Consider the following 19,071-nt stretch of genomic DNA (forward strand, 5'->3'; position numbering starts at 1 on the left):
ATCCAAGAAAATGAAAACATATGTAAACATAGAAACTTGTACACGAATGTTCATAGCAGCATTATTCACAGTAGCCAAAAGGTGGAAACAACTCAAATGTCCGTGAACTGAAAAACGGATAAACAAATTACATCTATACAATGGAACATGATTTGGCCATAAAAAGGACTGAAGCACTGACACCTGCTACAACGTGGATGAACCTTGAAAACATTGTGCAAAGTGAAAGAAGCCAGTCACAAAAGGCCACATACTGTATGACTCCGCTGATATGAAATGTCCAGAATAGGTAAGAATAGGTGTCCATAGAGTCAGAAAGTATATTATTGGTTGTCTAGGGACGCGGGAAAAACAGTGAATGACTTCTTTTGGAGGAGATGAAAATGTTTTAAAATTGATTGTGGTGATGGTTTCGTAACTCTGTGAATGTACTAAAAACGACTAAACTATACACTTTAAATGTGTGAATTGTGTGGTGTGTGACTTACATCTCAATAAAGCTGGTACAAAACAAAACAAACAAACAAACAAAACCCAGTCCTGCCCCTTGTACTCCATAAGACTTCAGAGAGCTCAGATGTGGGAAGCGGCAAAGGGCCTCAGAGGCAGCGCCTGACAGATATGACGCCTGGGTCACTCCTAAGTGTCTCTGCCACAAATGTCCTTCCCAGTGTCCAGAAGCTCAGGTTTCTGCTTATGTAGAAAATCTGTGGTCGAGGTGCTGATGACTTTAAGCTCAGCATCTGCTTCCATGGTAACATGATGGCATCGCCAAGGCCATCTTCGGTCCGCTTCCTGAACAGCAGGTGTGCACTTGCACACACACACGTCCCTAAGTGCACACACCTATGCACACAGAGGTACTCCCAACAGCACTGCCTCACCCCTGAGGCACATCCCTCTCTGGGGCACAAAGACGTGCTGTATCTCCATGGCCCAAAGCGACGAGTCTCCTTCAGAAAAAAAGAAGAAAAGACCCTGGTTGAGGTCATAGATGGGGTCAGAGCAGGTGCACCATCCCTCGGTATTTAAAGGAGCTCCTGGAATGTGGCTGAGATTCTGTAACGAAAACAGCCATTTCCTGGACACTTTCAGCTCCCACCTCTGACGGCAGCTTCATGTATTAGTGGTTGTACTAAGCGCTCTGCATGTTCTTTCTCCTTTAGTTACTGCCACAACCCCTTGAGAGACGTGCAGCACTGCTATTATCCCCAATCTACAGATGGTAAAGTGGAGGCCAAGAGAGGTGGAGGGACTTGTCTGAGGTTACACGGTTACCAAATGGCTGAGCCAGGACTAGAACTGAGACCTGTTTGATTCCGGGGCTGCTCACTCACAGCATGAGCTCCTGGAGGAAACACCACGGCACAAGGTAGGGCTCGATAGATAAATATTGAGCAAATCAGTGGATTCTAGTCCCAACTCTGTGACCAATTCCCTCTCTTCCTGGACAAGTCACTTCTCTCCGGTCTCAATTTCCAAAACTGTAAGTGGGCATGGGGATACCTATCTGCCCAAGCCCTGCTACAGTGGGTTGAAGGGCCCCCTCAAAATTCACGTCCACCCAGAACCTCAGAATGTGACCTTATTTAGAAATAGTGTCTTTTCAGTCTTTTAGTTAAGGTGAAGTCATACTGGATTAGGGTGGGCTCTAGATCCAATGACCACTGTCCTTATAAGAAGAGAAAACAGAGACAGACACGCACAGAGGGAAGATGGTCATGTGAAGACAAGCAGAGATTGGAGCAATGCAAACACAAGCCAAGGAACACCAAGGAATGCCAGTATCCACCAGAAGCTGGAAGAGGTAAGGCAGGATCCTCCACTAGAGCCTTCAGAAGGAGCGCAGCCTTAGAGGCAGACAGAGGCGGGGCATCTCTGCTCCAACTCTCAATGGCTGTGACTTCAGAGAAGGTAAGAACTGGGGTGGACTAAGAGATCTCCACACACCATGGAAGAGACGGCAAAGCCACACCTGCAGACAAGCCTGGCTGCATTGGGCCAGCTGTGCATCCTTGGGCAAGTTCCTTGACATCTCTGAGCCTCAAGCTCTCATTTGTAAGATGGGGACAGACACCACAACATCCACAGGTATGGTGAGGGTTAAAGCAGGTGACGTGTTAGGCTCTTGGCACCCAGGCCACCATCATCACTTGTGGGGAGATGGCTATGGTCACTCATGGGGATGGATCCAGAGGGCTGCTCAGGGGCGCAAAGGCCACAGTGAGCAGTGGCAGAGCCACAGGTACCCAGACTGGCCCAGCCTCTACTCCCTGCACAGCACTTCGGTGCCTCTGCACAGTAGGTGCTCAGTAAAAATTGGTAAAATGAATAAATGGATTCTGGTCTCAACTGTCACCAGTTTCCTCTGAGCCTGGGCACCTCTTTCAGCTTCGGAGCTGGCATCCCAAAGGGCTTACCCCTGGCTCCCTTCCAGTGATGGCATCTGAGGGGGGCGGGCCTCCCCTGGCACATATGTGGCTCTCAGTCACGCCACTTAGGAGCAACATCTTCTCGAATCGCACTGACCTTCTCTGCCCACACCAGAAGGCCCCCTCATCCCTGCCAACCATTTCTGTAAGCAGCACTGTGGTGCCTCCTGTGGAGACGGTAGATGGGCAGGAGAGACAGGCCCAGCTCCCCAGGGGCACGCATACCTAGGGCGAGGCCTGACCAGGGACTCTGCCTACTTTGCTCGCACAGGCTGGGTAGGGAACCCTCTCCTTCCTCTACCCTCTCCCTCTCTTCTCCCTCCCATTCCCTCCCCCACCCTATGGCCTGGAGACTGCACAGGAGGGGCCTGAGCTGCCATGGGCCTGGTGCAGAGAAAGTACGGACCCAGTGAGGCTAGGACCCTTCAAAAACAAGAGGCTCCCGGGGTAGGTGGGTGGAGGAGGAGTTCTGCCAGCAACCCTGACGCAGATGAAGGGGAGGTGGGAGAGGATGCAAAGACCAAGAAACCCCTGAAAGCGGCAGTTCTCAGAGCTGTCCAGGGTCCTGGCTGAGCTGTCTCTGATGGCTGGCTCCCAGGCAAGCATTTGCTGGGCTCCTCCTAGGATAGAAGGCTCTCTCTCAGCCAGGCCAACTTTTTTCTTTTTTGCGAGGCACTTGGACACGTGAGCTCATCCCATCTTGTTCACACCCTCAGGGAAGAGGTGGCTAGTTCAGGAGGCAGGTCTGTTCTAAGCCGCCATGCCAGCTGGTAAGGGGGACTAGTGGGAAATGAACTAAGGTCTTGCTCGTCTCCCCATAAAAATGCAGCTGCCTTCCTTGAAGGCTTATCCATCTTGTAAGGCCCATCTCAGAACCATGCACTCCTGGAGCCCTGGCCCGAAGCCCTGTGAACATCCAGCTCCCTGGCTCCTGGATCACTGCTCTGGTCTGTACTCAGTGGGCTGCAAACGCATCCACCCTCCCAAGACGCACCTGGAGAGCAGCGAGCACTTTTCATTCATCTCTGTACCCCAGCTCTCAGCCCGGGCCGGGCACAGAAAAGTCTGGTGAATTTAACTCAGTTTTTTAACAGATTTATTGAGGTCTGACTGACATGCAACAAACCATATATATGTGAAGGTACAGCTGGTGAGCTTTGATGTATGGTCATACCTGTGAAACCGTCACACAATGGAGATAACACGCTTGTTATTACACCCACGGTGGATGGAGCCCCCAGGAACTCGGGGCCAGAGGCAGGGAAGACAGACGCTGGAGTGGGAGCAGAGAGGTCAGCCCTGAAAGGCAGGCAGCTGACGTGGGCTTGGAAGAGCCAGTGCGCATGGGCAGCCCCGGGCCTGTAGGAGGCATCACGTACAAGGCCGTGGGATGTTTTGCATTAACTGGAGGCATGAGGATAGATGTTAAAAATAAAAACACCTCAAAAAGGGGGGTGAAGATGGCAGGTGTTTTTGAGGAGCCCAGAGTCAGAGGTGATTAAATGCCCATAAGAGCTGTGGATATCGTAAAGGTGAAAGTCAGTCCCCCGGGATCTCGACGCCACCCACCCAGCAAGCCAGCTGGAGCTGAGGGGTGGCCTGCCGTGGTCCGGGGCTCCCCTGGCTCGGGCGGGAATTAAGAAGGCACAGGATGAACAGCAGCTTTGGCAGATCAGCCTGGTCCTTGAACAGGCTGAGGAATTTCCAGAGTGCTCTAAGCTGGGGGGGCTGATGCAAGTCTCTCCTTCTCTCCCTGCTCTCTAGGAATAATTACAGGATAAGTGGTTCAAGAGGGAATTGAGTGCTGCTTCTGAAGCAGCTTGGAGCAAACAGCCCCCTAGAGAGGCTGAGTTTGCCTCTGTTCTCTTCTCGGTCAAGCTTCCTATGCTGGGGCCTGGTCAAACTCTAGTAGCTTCATCGAGCTCCCTGAAGGGAGCTGGAGGCCTGGGCTCTGCAGGGAGCTTGTACCTAACTCCTTGGACCTGGGTTGAAGGGTGAGAGCCCACCAAGCAAACCCAGGGATGGAGGCTCTCCCTGCCCTGATGGCCTCGTGTGATGATGCTGTGACTGGGGGCTAGAGGCTGCACCGAGGAGGAGCCCAGAGGAGCCAGAGCCAGGCTGAGAGCAAGGTCATAATCAGCCCCTCTATTGGGAGGAAAGCTGCTAGGCCAGGCAGAGGGCCGGGGCACCAAGGGTGAGCAAGAGGCTGGGATGGGGACTTCCATGGAGCAGGACTCCAGCGAGGGGAGCTGTGGTCACGTCTGGGCCACAGACAACCAGATCCTGGGTCTCCCGATCCCGTGTTCCAGGTTCATCAGGCACTGAGTAGGGAGGCTTGTCACAGGAGTCTGTCATCCTCAAACTCATTCGTGACTCTGTAAATCAGCCACATAGCTCACACTGCCACGTTGCAGGCAGCCTAGGGTAGTGAGGAAAGTGGACCTGGGAGCTGGGAGACAGGCTGTGCTCCAGGGCCAGTCATTCAACTTCTCTGGCCTCATACCTTCCTGTCTGTCAAATGGGGTATTCTGGACGGAATGTTTGTCTCCCTCCAAATTCATATGTTGAAGCCCTAACCCTCTATGTGACGGTATTTGGAGGTGGGGCCTTTGGGAGGTGATCACATCATGAAAACCAGCAGGGCCTTCATGATAGGATTAGTGCTCTTTTAAGAAGAGACACCAGTGAGCTCCCCTGCCCCTTCCACCACGTGAAGACACAGTGAGAAGGTGGCCGACCACAAGCAAGGAAAAGGCCCTCCCCAGGGAACTAAATCTGTCAGCACCTTGATCTCGGACTTCCAGCCTCCAGAACTGTGAGAAATAAACGTCTGTTGTTTAGGCCGCCCAGTCTGCAGTATTTTGTTACGGCAGCTTGAGCTGACCAAACATGAGGATCATCTCTGGATCAGCGAGATGATGGGCGTTAAATGCAAGGAGTGTTAGTATTGTCGGTGCTAGAGAGACAATCCAGCTGCCTGGATACTGTGTGCCTGGTATCGTGCCTGGAAGCCAGAACTCCATGCAATTCAGATGTTCACCAGGAGCCCCCTGGAGACACTGAGCTGTGAAGGCCACAACGCCATCCCACCCACACGTGGGATCCCATCCCATCCCATCCCACCCGCCCTGGCCCCACGACCCACCTGTATCATGTACAGCTGGGCGATGCGGTACTCCTCCACGGTCATTGGCAGAGGAATCCGGTATTCCTTTATGATCATCTTGGAGTCCAAGCCTTCCCGTCGATGGGGAACTGTGCGTTGGGACTTCTAGGCGAGGGTCCTTAAATAACCATGACAAAATTCACCAAGGACCCCTGAGAGAGAAAGAGAGGACAGAAGAGTCACTTTCTGCAGAGGCTGGCAGGTACAACAGCACAGCTCAGGGCCTGGTCTAGACCCGAGGCTACAGTTCTGGTCTTGACTCCACCATGAGCCCACTGTGTGACCATGAGCAAGTTCCCTCACCTCCCCAGCCTCCATTTTCCTTGTTTGTTAAACAATCTTGTAGAAGATGTGTAAGTTCTGACCAACCACAGGGAAATAAAGGGTTGTCATCCTACTGGTGGGGGCTGGGCGGTGGGAGGGTGCCGCATCCCCTCAGAGCTGAGAGCATCGCGCTCCTGTGTTACGTGCAGCTCTAACAAGCTGCAGCTTCAGTCCCCATCCTCTGGAGGAGCTGGAGGCAGGCGCTGGGATAGCAGCAAGTGATGATGGCTGGCCGTGGGAAAGAAGGCAGGACAAACAAAACTGAAAAATAGACGCGAGAAATTTAAAAACCAGCAGTCTGGGACCCTTCAATGTTGGGGCCATCAGCTCTGCTCGTGTCACTAGGCACAGATGGCATCGCTGCTTCCTGGCAAACGATCCCGAGTTACCCAAAAGGGGTGATGTTAAGCATGGGACTTCAGTCCCACACAATTATTTACTGACACCTATTCTATTGCCGACATTGGGCTACGTCTCGGAGGTAGAAGAGATAAATAAGACAAATGAGTGGATTGCATATCATGTGAATTATATTTCAATAAAGCTATTTAAAAAAATAAGCAATGTATGCATAGCAGGTTCTATTTAAGGTGACAATATATTTGATGAAGACTTGCACCTAAAACAATCAAATTTAAAAAACAAACTTAATACTTGAAGGAGGCAAACTCTCAGGTATCTGGAAAATGAAATCACCCATCACGATTCATGCCCTGGATGGTGAGGGCTTTGCTGTCAACATGTCTGGTCACCCCCAGAGAGATTACACGCTATTAACTGGAAGCTGAGTGAAGGCTTCTAACACAGGTAGTGGCAGAATCAGGATAGTATTTTGGAAGGACCACACCAGGGACAGCAGTCTGAGGATTCACAGTGACTGGTGGCAGGACACCAGCTGAGTGATAAGAGTGAGGGCCTGACCAGGCAGGAAGCTTCCCTGGGGCACCATCGGCATGAGGCCCGAGCATCGCCAGGCACTAACGCATTACTAATCTCTAACGAGATTGGGCAAAGCATATATACCAGAACTCTAGGGACAATCCGTACATAGGACTGAAAGAAATTTTTTAATAAACCACCAGGGGAGAGAGACAGAGGGTGGAGGGTGTTATATAAATGGGCCAGAGATGGCCTCTCTGTTATTAGCCTAAAATGATCCCTATGTTATTCACTTCTTTACAGCGGGAAGAACTGTTAGCTCAAAGCCCCCAGCACCACACTCAAATCCTCACACATCCAATTGCTTTAAATACAGTCCAGATAAACATCTTTCTAGCCTATCAGAGTTTATCTCCTTTACATACCCAACTGTCAGCCAGCCACAGATAAGACAAACCCTGAGGCCACAGAGACTCCAAATGAGGGAGGTCTGTGACCCAGAAGCGCCCCCTCATGTTTCTGAGTGATGTCACTTAGACAGGCGAGCCCCCTGTCCCACTCCATCACTTAGACAGGTGAGCTCCCTGTCTCACTCCCTGGTCCCCTCTAGATGGTGGTCCCACATCACTGCATCTGGAAGGCCTCTTGCTAGGAGGGACTTTCCTGCTTGAGCAACCTGCCTGAGTGCCCCCCAGTAAAGCTGGTCATTACTGCCCCTCCTGGTCCTGGTCTGTTGCCTGATCAACCCCAAATCCATGAGATTACCACAGAGGGGAGGGGTTGAACTCTCCAGAGGCCGTGCTCAAGTGCAAACAGATCATTGCTAACCTTCCTCCAAGGTAGGTAGGTCCAGCCCACAGCTGAGAGGTCATGCGGGTTCAGGGCCCGTTTCAGAGCTGAAACTGTCCAGGAGGAGGAGAAAGCAGAGGTGTGGGCTGCCTCCTCAGCTCTGAGACCCGCCTGCCCCAAGGCCCATGCTCAAGTCTGGCTAGAAGCTGAGGCCACAGGAGAGAGAGGTGTAGCCCTTGAGCCCCCATGGCATCACCTCCTTGCAGGGAAACAAGAGCCTGGGCTTGGCTGGGGCAGCAAGGCATCTAAGTTGACACCTGGATGGACTTCCAACTGGCCAGAAGGGTAGGAGAGGCACCCAATTAGGGAACCTCCTGACTCAAAGGAGAGAGAACCACACGCCTGGGAGAAGCTGGAAGAAATGAGGATGGAGACAGAGAAGGGAAAACTAAGATCGGATGAGGGTCATGTTTCTGAAGCTTTTTCACATCGTTTTGTGCTCTTTCTCCTGTGGAGAATGAACACAATGACCCAGAGTGACCTTGGGCAAGTCCCATTTCCTCAGCTAAATAACAAAGAGGTCAGAGCAATCTCTGGATGTTCCTGAGAAACTCTAGGAGTCCGAGCAATGTGCCCTTTTGGGGTCTTAACAGCTCCATGGTAAATGACCCGCCCATGCTCTCGCCAAACACAAATCCCACGAGTCCCATCCCCTGGCTTCCTCCAGCGCGTCAGGCTATGTGCCAGGCACTCGGGGGACGGGGGCAGGACGTGGGGCTGGGCCGGCCACGAATGTGACTTAGAAGCCTCCATCTCCTCCTGACAACCTCCAATTCCCCCCATTTTAAACTCAGGGATGAAGCCCCAGAAGCCCCTCAGCGGCTCTCATGCCCGGGAGAGCTGGGTTGGCAGGCAAAGCTTAGGGCTGACCAGGGGCTAGAGACTCTCAGATGGCGGGAATGCTTAGGATGAAGTTCCATCTACCGCTGGGTTAGAGAAAGGCGGCTCCGGTTCTGCCCAGGAGGAGCTAGAGACCTACAGGGGCAGGTATACAGATAGAAGGAAAGAACGAAATAAAGAGTTCTATATAGTTACAGTTAAGTGCATGGGTGACTAATTAAATAGGAGAGAGGAATCAGGACTCTAAGAGTGACACAAATGTGATGGGAGGTCACAGGTGGAGCTCCACTCCGGGATCTGAGTTCAAAATCTGACAATGCCTTTACCAGCCATGTAACTCCCCAGGACAAGCCCCTGTGCCTGCTGAGCCTCGGTCTCTCCATGCGTAAAATAGGGATACCACCATCCACCATCCAGAGTTACCACAAGCGTCATTGAGATGAGAAAAGTGCACCTGCCAGGAGAGGTGTCCGTCACTCAGTCCAGAGGGGACTCAAGGAAGGCTTCATGGAACGTGGAGCTTTGGAATGACATGAGCAGGGCTTCCCGGGATTAGTGGGACCCTGCTCTGCAGAGCAGGTGCAAGAAGGATACACTCCAGGATCAGGAACAGCATGAGCAAAGGCCCCAAGGCAGGAATGTGCGGAGCCATAGGAGTGACCTCCCGCTGGTGTGCCCCAAGCATTGCCATGCTATGCCCCGGGGGGGTGGGCACACTGAGGTCACCCTGCAGCCACTTGCCACAGGGCAGGATGTGCTCAAGGCTGAGACCATTCCCTGCAGCCGAGCATGAAAGCCCACCATGTGCCCATGGAATTCAGTGTTAGGAGTAGGGCAGGAGCAGGGTGACAAGAGTCGGTCACTTGCTTCCAGGAGGGTTCTCTCTCCCAGGGAGAAAATACACACTCCCCAGACAAGGTGTGACCATAAAGCATAAGTTTCACAACCAGCATTTCCACAAGGAAGCACACATCGTCCTTCCAAGCAGCCCCCATAGATGGCCTGCAGTCACCCACACCCGCCAGGGCTCCCCCTGGGAAGCCTTCAGAGTCTGCTCCCCCTCAGGACAGTCCCGGCAGAACTCGGGAGAGGGACGTGAGTGATCGCTGAGCGCTGGCCACTTTGGGTGCTGTCTTTTAAGGAGATCTCTCTGAAGGGCTGACAGTCTCTCATCTCGTCAAGTACTAGCATTTTACTTAGTTAAGAAAGTCAGGCCTGTTTCTTTCTAGCCACCCCTACGCCAGTCGGTTCAGAAATCTACCTGATTTCCTGTTGAAGATAGTGGAGTCAGGGCATTTCCGTTCTACCTTCCTCCCTCCAAAACAACTCAAAACTACTAAAGGTGGAGAAAAGTCACCACCGCCAAGGAAATGAGGAAATCGCTACATCCCCTAACCACCATCCACGAGGGACACCAGCCAGATGCCACAAAGTCTGAGCTGAGAGGAGGGAACATGCTGAGAGCCAACATGTGCCACCTTGGACCCCAAATAAGTATGACCTCCCGGAAGGCAGGTCACGATCCTCCCATTAGAATGATGAGATCTAGGGTGGTGGATGCCCCCTGGGAGAGGAGAGGCATCTCCCTGTCTTTTGTTTTTCACTTTTTATTGAAGTATTACAAACACACAAAACAGTGCACACATCATAAGTCTAGATACGTTTTCACAAACTGAACACACCCATACGACAAGCACCCAGATCCAGAAACAGAAAATTAACAACTGCGGAAGACCCCCTTGTACTCCTCTAGTCACCTGTCCCCAGCCATGGACAAGCACTGTTCTGCCTTCTGCCTGTTTTGTACTTTATATTAGGTTGAAGCCTATGAATTGCCAATATCCAACTGTCTTTGACCTACGGAATGAACAATTTCGTATGGAATCATGCTGTATGTGCTCTTTTGATTCTGGCTTCTTTTGACCAACATCATGTTCATGGGATTCACCCATGTTGTTGCACATGGTTGTAGATTGCTCATTCTTACTGCTGTCTAGTATTTCATTGGGTGAATGTACTATGATCGACTTCACCAATCCATTGTTGATGGGCATTAGGGTAATTTCCAGTTTGGGAATCTGATCAATTGAGTACATGCAGAGATGCAATTTTACATCGTAGACTGGAAAAAGAGTGAGAACTGATGGAAAACTCACGCCCACATGCCATTTCTATGACAGAACCTAGTGTTCCAGGTAAGGGAGATGCCAGGAGTGAAGTGGGGTTTGGGAGAGAGAAGAGGCAGTGAGGGGTTGGTCATAATACAGAGAGTCAAAGACCTGAAGAGCTTTGCTGTGAGCCACGATGACCACATGAACCCTGAAACCCGAAAGAGATGGAATCCTTGGGTACAGGATAAATAAGAGCTCTTGGAAGAGTCTTTCAGACAATAAATCATCCCAAAATGAAGCTCCAGATCACCCCCTACATTTTTCACACACTGCTATTTAGAAAGCAGGCAATAATAATTAGAAAGGAACCCACAGGGGTCCTATGCATTAAGGGTGGGGGGCAAATGAAGAACATACATTACAAGAGGAATCATCTGGAGAAATACAGAAAGACTTCAGAGAAACAGTTCTCCATAGGCTCAGAGAAATTATGGATATAATCTCTTAAAAACTGGTAGGGGCAGAGGGGTGGAAGAAAGGAGACATAAATTTAAAAAAGGAATTATTTGGGGGCAGGCCCCATGGCATAGTGGTTAAGTTCGGTGTGCTCCGCTTCGGCAGCCCAGGTTCACGGGTTCGGATCCCCGGCGCGGACCTACACCACTCATCAGCCATGCTGTGGCGGTGACCCACATATAAAATAGAGGAAGACTGGCACAGATGTCAGCTCAGGGCTAATTTTCCTCAAGCAAAAAAACAGGAGGATTGGCAACAAATGTTAGCTCAGGGCTAATCTTCCTCAGCAAAAAAAAAAAAAAGGAGTATATATAAAAAAAGGAATTATTTGACAACAGAAAGAGATGAAAGCTGAGAGGTGAGCTAGCAGAGCTCAGGAGAAAAATGGGAAAGAAAAATAAATACATCATAGATATTTTTTAACAGCCATATTATAAGCAATGAATAAACACACAAAGCACAGCTTGAACAACTAGACGTGGTGGGCAGGCTTGAGGAAACCACACAAGATTAAGTGGAGAAGACTAATAACACAGAATGACAGATACAGAATGCAAAAAGAAATCCAACATACACATAATTGGTGTGATTCTTGAAGAAAATAGAATAATAGAACAGGGGGAAAAGTATTCAAATATACATAGTCACGTGTTGCTTAACAACGGGGATACATTATGAGAAATGTGTCATTATGCAATTTTGTCATTGTGTGAACATCATAGATTTACTTACACTAACCTAGATGGTATAGCCCACTACACACCTAGGCTCTACGGTACTAATCTCATGGGACCATTGTCATATATGCAGTCCATCACTGACCGAAAGGTCGTTATGCGGTGCATGACTGTAATAGAAAAAATCCCTTGAAATAAAAAAAGACTTCACTCTGCAGATTAACTGCCATTCTGTGGCCCAGGAAAATTTGATGGTGTAACGAACACCAAGACATCCTAAAAAGAGTTACTGAGCTTAAAGGATAAAAAAAAGAATCATATAACTAAAGAGGCACAAGGAGATGGGTTGAGGAGAATCAGAATCCTCCACAGCAACACAATTTCAGAAAACAGTGGAGCAATAGGTACAGAGTTCTAAGAGAAAGAAATTATGAACCAGCATTTTATACCTAGCTAAACTATCCTTTGAGTATGCAGTTAATAGGCCCTTTGGAACATGAATTTAGGGGCTTAGACATCTGTAAAGTCTTAAAAAAATTACCTGATGTTGACATCCAACCAACCAAAAGATAAATCAAAATAAGTTCATGAATGGAGAAATCCTGGTGAATACTGAATTAATATTTTTTAAGTCAGGGCAATTACGGTTATTGAATATAATATAAACACCTTGACAATGTACACAAATAATATAACTAACAAAAATTGACAGTAGAAGAACAGAAATGGATGATATTTCCTTGGTTCATTACGTAGGTTAAAAAATTAATAGGGCAGAGAAACTGTTCTTTATGATACTACAATGGCAGATACATGTCCTTACAGGTTTGTCAAAGCCCATAGAGCGTACAACACCAAGAGTGAACCCTAATGTACACTATAGACTTTGGTTGATTATGATGTGTCCATGTAGGTTCATCAGTTGTAACTAAAGTAATATCCGGTGGGGGATGTTGATAATGGGGGAGGCTTTGCAATGTGTGGAGTATACGGGAAATCTCTGTATCATCTTCTTGATTTTGCTGTGAACTTAAAACTGCTCTAAAACATAAACTTTATTAATTTAAAAAATTGATGACTCCAACCTTCTAAAGGTTTTTCTTTCAGAAAGTAATTAGAGGTTACCAGGAGCTGGGGAGAGGGGGGAATGGGGAGTTATTGTTTAGCGGTTAAAGAGTTTCTATTCAGATGATGAAAAAATTTTGGAAATGGTAGCGGTGACAGTTGCACAACATTGTAAATGTACAAATGCCACAGAATTGTACACTTAAAAGTGGTTAAAATGGCAAATTTTATATATATTTACCACAATTTTAAAAAATTATTGTGATATACTAAAAACCATTGAATTGTACACTTTAAATAAGTGAATTGTATGGTATGGGAATTACATCTCAATAAAGCTGTTGAAAAAAAGTTTTTCTCTTTCTCACTTTAACTTTTTAAGAACTATTGTCACTTAAGTTGAAGAAATGTTTTTTTGAAATTTAGTAATATCCTTCTGTTTCATTTTAGATACATGCAAATAGGTGATTTATCTTCAGTTAAATTCAAGTAAAATTAAATTTGATTTTTATTTTAAAAATGCGTGTAGAGTATGATCTATTTTTTAAAAAGGTTATTACTACTCTGATTGTATCTGTCTGTTTGTATAGAGTCTGGAATAATGTTCACTGGATAATGGTAAAGGTTATCTCAGATTGATGGAATTTTGGGCTAATTTTACTTGCACTTTTCTATATTATTCGACTTTTCACAAGGCGGCAGCAGCAGCAGCAGAGTCTGAACAGTATGTGTCTAACCAGCCAGAGAAGGACAGTCAGTGTAGTTGTTAAAATTATGGGCTTTGAGTCAGCCAGACCTTCCGCCACCTCCCAGCTGTGACCGTGGGCAAATTGCTTAATCTCTTTGATCTTCCATTTTATCTTCTACAAAATAGGGGTGAGAATAGCACTTACCCCGTTGGGCTATCTTGTAGATTAAATGAGATAATGCACATAAAATGTCTAGCCCAGTTCCAACCAGCACTCAGCTAGCAATTAGAGGTACAACTGTGCTGAGCAGGGTCTGGAAGGCAAGTGCATGGGCAACAGGGCCTATGGGCTTCCTGGCTGGGCTGCTTACCCCAGGTGCAGACACTAAACCCACTGCCACCAGGGAAAGAAAGATAGCCCAGGGCACGGTGTCCAAAGGACAAATAGCCCCTTGGCAGGTCCTGGTTGGCTTTGCAGCCAGAACGTGGACCTGTGGGGGCACGACAGGGTCCCCCTTGCTTTCTTCCTGGATGAGCCTGAAGCAAGGGGGCACAGGCAGACGCCGGCCCCCTAATGAGAGAAGGCAGTGTGACCTGCATGTCTGCTCGTCCCCTGAGCCCCCCTCACCCAGCAGCTGAACCCTCAGACAATCTCATTACACCCACTCCAGCTGCCTAGGCAGACACACATTTCATCTCCGTCCCCGCTGGAGTCGTGATGGGTTAGACAGAATTATACTTTATTGCCTTCCACAGGGCGGCTTTCAGGGCCTGGCACAGCGAGAGGGAAGAAAGAAAAACACAAATCTCTACAGGCCCTTCAGCGAGGGAAGCCAGGCCAGAAGTCTGAGTGACCACTGTGCACGAAACCCACCCATGTGCACATCTACCCAGGCCCTCTGCAGGGAGGACAGGGCAGACCCTCTAGCGGGCCTCAAATATGGCTCCTGGTCTCTAGAAAAGCCTTAGGTTTTCAGAACCCCTGTATTCACGACCATAAAAAGGACCCCCGGACCCCATGTTCATGGTGTCTTTGAGGAAAGAGCAGGGCCAGACAATATCATAGTGGGGGCCACTTGGCATGGCAATCAGGGAGGGCATGGGGGGCTCTGGCCACAAGCAGATGGTGGGAGGGGGAGACTCCCACCATCAGGCAGCCTGTCCCACCAGAACCCACATGGGGAAGACAGAGAAGAGGGCCTGCAGAAGACAGCGAACACCTGATTCCACACAAGGAATCAACGGCAGGACACCTGAAGGGTCCTCCCTGGCTGGGAGCCCAGAGGTCTTAGGGATGCTCCAGGCATCGAAAGGTGTTGCCACGGCGACAGAAACAGCTTCGACTCAAAGGGCGGAGGTGGCCAGGCTGGAGGTACTGCAGTGAAGACTGGTGGGTTATTAGGGTTTGGCTCAGATGAGTGGGTGGACGGAGCAGGTAGGAAGGCAAGACAACTCCTCTAGCTGAGGCCCTGGCGAGACACCCTGACTGGGAGGAGAAGCACGAGAATTGAGTTTACAGAACCTAATCTGTTTTTCCACGATTAGCTGGGGGTTGACGTCACAGATGGAATTTAGGAGTGAGGCTGTGCAGAGACTACAGAGGATGGAAGCCGTCCAAACGCAATTCAGCTGCATTCTGGCCATTAGGTCTGGAAGCTACTCCAAGCCAGGCCAGAGGAGCCCGCCTAGACGTTGGCAGCAGTGGGGAGGGCAGCTGGTGGGGACAGGGGGGCTGTGAGCAGCTTCTGGGGCCCTGGAACTCGAGGACTCTGGTGTATCTGGAATATCCCTTCCGGGTCCCTTGGGTCTTTCTCTAGGAAACCCTCCTCCCCTGCTCTCTGCTTCCCAAATCTGCAGACCCCTAGTCAAGGGCAAAGTAGGTAACATTAAAAGAACTTCACCTGCCCCAATGTGGGCAGCTCTCTCCCCATACTGTCCCTCTACCATCTCTATTGAGGGAAGGCAGGCTCCAGATGAATGGGAGGGGGCAACAGGGCCACAGGAGGCGGTGGAGAGGGGAAAGGGGCAGTTCCTTGTGCCCCAGGGACCAGCTCTGGCCTGGGGTGGGGCGGGGGAGCTTGTGGATGAAGTGAGCACCGATCAGCTGCCTCTCTGTCCCCTGGGGGTAAAAGTAGGAGCAGGCACATCCCCCAGGAAAGTCTGAGCTGGAGGGAGCTGGGGGAGCGTCCGATCCCTGCCCCCAGATTAGTTTCATCTGTATGTGTTAGACTTTGGACTTCCACCGGATTTCTTTGGAAGAAACAGTTAGAGGACCCCTGCTCCAGTCCAACCGTCACTTTATGAACGAGGATACTGATGCCTGGGTCTCGCAGGTGTGAAGAGCTGGAGGACACAGCCCACCCCCTCACACTGTCCTGGACCCCTTTGAGAGGAGGATCCAGCCTCTCCCCCACCCTGGCCTGAGCACTGAAGGGGCGCCCCATGGAACACCAAAGAACTGGGCACCCCTGCAGTCAGTGATATCCTGGGGAAGGCCATAAATCTCATCCTTGCATGCCCAGAGTGTCAAGTTGGGGACGACTGCCAAGCTACTGCAGGACTCGGTCATCAGACCCCACAAGACAGTGGCCACTTGGGGGCACCACAGAGTGTGCAGTGCTCTGCAGGGCTGGGGACATGGGGTTGGGGGGTGGGGCCCCGGAAAATGCTTGAGGATTTTGGAGCGTTTCATCTGTAATACCCCAACCCCAACAGCAGCCAGCGGGTGTAGCGGGGAGGGCTTGTTATCGCTCTGGTGCAGAGAGCAGAGCAGGCCCAGAGAGGGCTGGTGCCCTGCTCAAGGTCAGCCATGAGCCAAGGGCTACTGGTGCCCCGATTTTATGACTCCTACTTCCTTACTGGGCCTGCCAGCTCCAACCTTGCTTGTATGGAAAAGGGGAGAGGAGATGTGCATGTGAGGAAATTAAAACTGAGACCCAGATCTTCCAAGATGAGCACGAGCAGTCAGAACTCTCCCCCTGCTACTGGGTCCCTTTGGGGACCCTGCTGGTCACTGCCCCTACCACCATCACCAAGCTGGCCTCTGGGGGGAGGTGCTCCCCACAGGTAGCACTGAGTACAGCTCAAATATGGCTGGGTGGTTCAAACAGAATGCCACTGGATGCTTAGATATGACAACAGAAACGCAAACCCAGAGGGACCTCCGCTGACAATCTGGTTCCAAGCTGTGGCTCACACAGCGGTCACTGGGGTTTGCTCAGGGGGCCTCCTTTCTCGCCCCTGGTTGCCTCCCCTGGGCGCTCCTACTTCAGCAAAAGTAGCGCCCAGACCATTCTCCTATGTCAGCAGTGCATGTGTCTGCTCACCTAAGGTCCCGCGTCTGGGTGTTCCAAGAGCATGCTGGCCTTAGAAATGAGCACCACGGGGCTGGCCCCGTGGCTTAGCGGTTAAGTGCACGTGCTCCGCTGCTGGCGGCCCGGGTTCGGATCCCAGGCGCGCACCGACGCACAGCTTCTCCAGCCATGCTGAGGCCGTGTCCCACATACAGCAACTAGAAGGATGTGCAACTATGACATACAACTATCTACTGGGGCATTGGGGAGGGAAAAAAAAAAAAAAAGGAGGAGGATTGGCAGTAGATGTTAGCTCAGAGCCGGTCTTCCTCAGCAAAAAGAGGAGGATTAGCATGGATGTTAGCTCAGGGCTGATCTTCCTCACCAAAAAAAAAAAAAAAAAAAAAAGAAATGAGCACCCCTTTAGGAAAGAAGGCCCCCCAGCTCCCGGGGCAGGAGGAGGGAGCACCCCCCGAGATGCTCAGAGGCAGGAGCACCTCCAGGAGGGAGGGCTCTGGTTAAGCTCCATCCAGCACAGGGCTCGGCTCATTGGTAGGTGTTGGCTCTGCCACAGGCCCGGCCCCAAAGCACCTCTGCTCATCAACCCCCTGGAGAATCCGAAGCTTTAGGGCACCCCAGTTGATAAAAGGCAGAGCTGGGATTTTCACCAAAGCTGATGACCCTTGTTATGATAATGAGGATGCGACAATGATAACATATCATATACACAGCGACGATCCAAGTCAACGGTGCTGAGTGCTCACTTCTCCGGCCAGCGGGCTCTGGGTTTTGACTGGACACCTCGGGGGGCCCAGCATGCGGCAATCCTGCCACACTGACTCTGTTCCTGCGCTTCCCATCGGCCGTTTTGTACCTTCTCCTGAACTTTCTTCTTCATTTCCTCAAATTCCCACCATCAAATCCACCAGCCCACCTGCACCTGCAGCTCCTGTTACAATGGATGAAGGTCTCTGGCTCCCACTGGAGGCCAACCTGCTGCCCCTCGTGCACCTGGTTCCATTCTGCCGATGAAGAACCTTCTCCTGCGTTAACTCTCCCGGATCAGTTTCTGCCTCTCGAGTGGAGCCTCACCCCCATCAGCATGCAAACACGCAAGCAGTAGCTCCCATATTGACAAACCCCACAGCTCTCCTAACCCCACCTCCTTCTTTCTTTACAGAAAAACTCCTCATCAGAGTTAGCTACACTTGTGGTCCACTTTCTCACCTCCCAATCTCTTTTCAACCCACTTCACCCGCCACTCCACTGAAACTGCACTGGGCAAGGCCACCAGTGACCCCCACAGCTAAGCCGGTGGTCAATTCTCAGCCCTCATCATCTCCAGCCCTTCATTAATTCCTGCATTTAACACATACTGACGGAGCGTGTGTGGACCATAGGCACGCAGCACAGCCCCTGAATAGATTTCTATCTGGACAAGGTTCTCCTCGGCCAACACACTCACCACAAACCTCTGCTTGGAGCTGACTATGTGCAGACTCCAGTTGGCTCCAAGCCTATCAGCCATCAGCTGCAAATTATGATTTTTTCTTGTTCCAAAAAAATAGCTGGTATTGTGCAGCCTGCAAGTAGCCCTGCGGGGCTGACCTCAAGTCTAGAGGGCCACAAACTCCCTGTTGGAGTTTTAGGAGCCAGTGTCCCTGGTCCTGTCCCCTTCGGCCTACCCTACTCATGGTACCCCACAGCTCTGAGCCCCCACTGCTCCTTCTGCAATAGCTATGGCTCAGTGGAGTGCAGGCTCGGTGGGGCATTAAAGCCCTTTAGCTCCGAGAACCTGCCCACAGCTCCCCATGGTGCCTAAAACCGTGTTTCCCAAACTGGACAGATCCAGTAACCAACTGGAGTGCTCTTTAAAGATACAGATTCCAGAGCAACTGAAGGCTCAGAGCCTTAGCCCCACCCCTCCCTGCACCCCAGTTCTTCATGCATACCGTGAGGAGGATGCAGGAGAAAATATACAGTCCACCCAGTCCTGACTCTCCTGAAGGCCCCACCAGGGTCTCGTCGTGCCCTATGCCCCGACATGTGCAACACCAGACTTTCTCTTGGTCCCTTGGCTTATAAAGCCCTTCAGTCATTCTATACTCTCAGGCTACACGAATAAATTATAAGTTACTTAATCCTCATGACTGCCGTGAGTTAGTTATATTAGCCCCATTTATCTGTTTCATTGAGATATAATTCACATACCATACAATTCACCCTCTTAA

At 50.3% G+C, this 19,071-nt stretch overlaps 1 protein-coding gene across 7 annotated transcripts in view; it reads right to left on the minus strand.

The window, feature by feature from the left end:
* PITPNM2 (phosphatidylinositol transfer protein membrane associated 2) overlaps positions 1-19,071 on the minus strand; it is a 140,289-nt gene that overhangs the window by 27,664 nt on the left and 93,554 nt on the right. For all 7 annotated transcript variants that reach the window (XM_087423378.1, XM_087423376.1, XM_087423377.1 and 4 more), the window contains one exon: positions 5,578-5,750. In XM_087423378.1, the coding sequence (XP_087279504.1) occupies positions 5,578-5,655 (78 nt within the window). In that variant the 5' untranslated portion in view covers positions 5,656-5,750. The remainder of the gene's footprint in view (positions 1-5,577; positions 5,751-19,071) is intronic.

Source organism: Ceratotherium simum, chromosome 35 (assembly GCF_057802395.1).
Source record: "Ceratotherium simum simum isolate JZ-2026a chromosome 35, ASM5780239v1, whole genome shotgun sequence".
Lineage (NCBI taxonomy): Eukaryota > Metazoa > Chordata > Mammalia > Perissodactyla > Rhinocerotidae > Ceratotherium > Ceratotherium simum.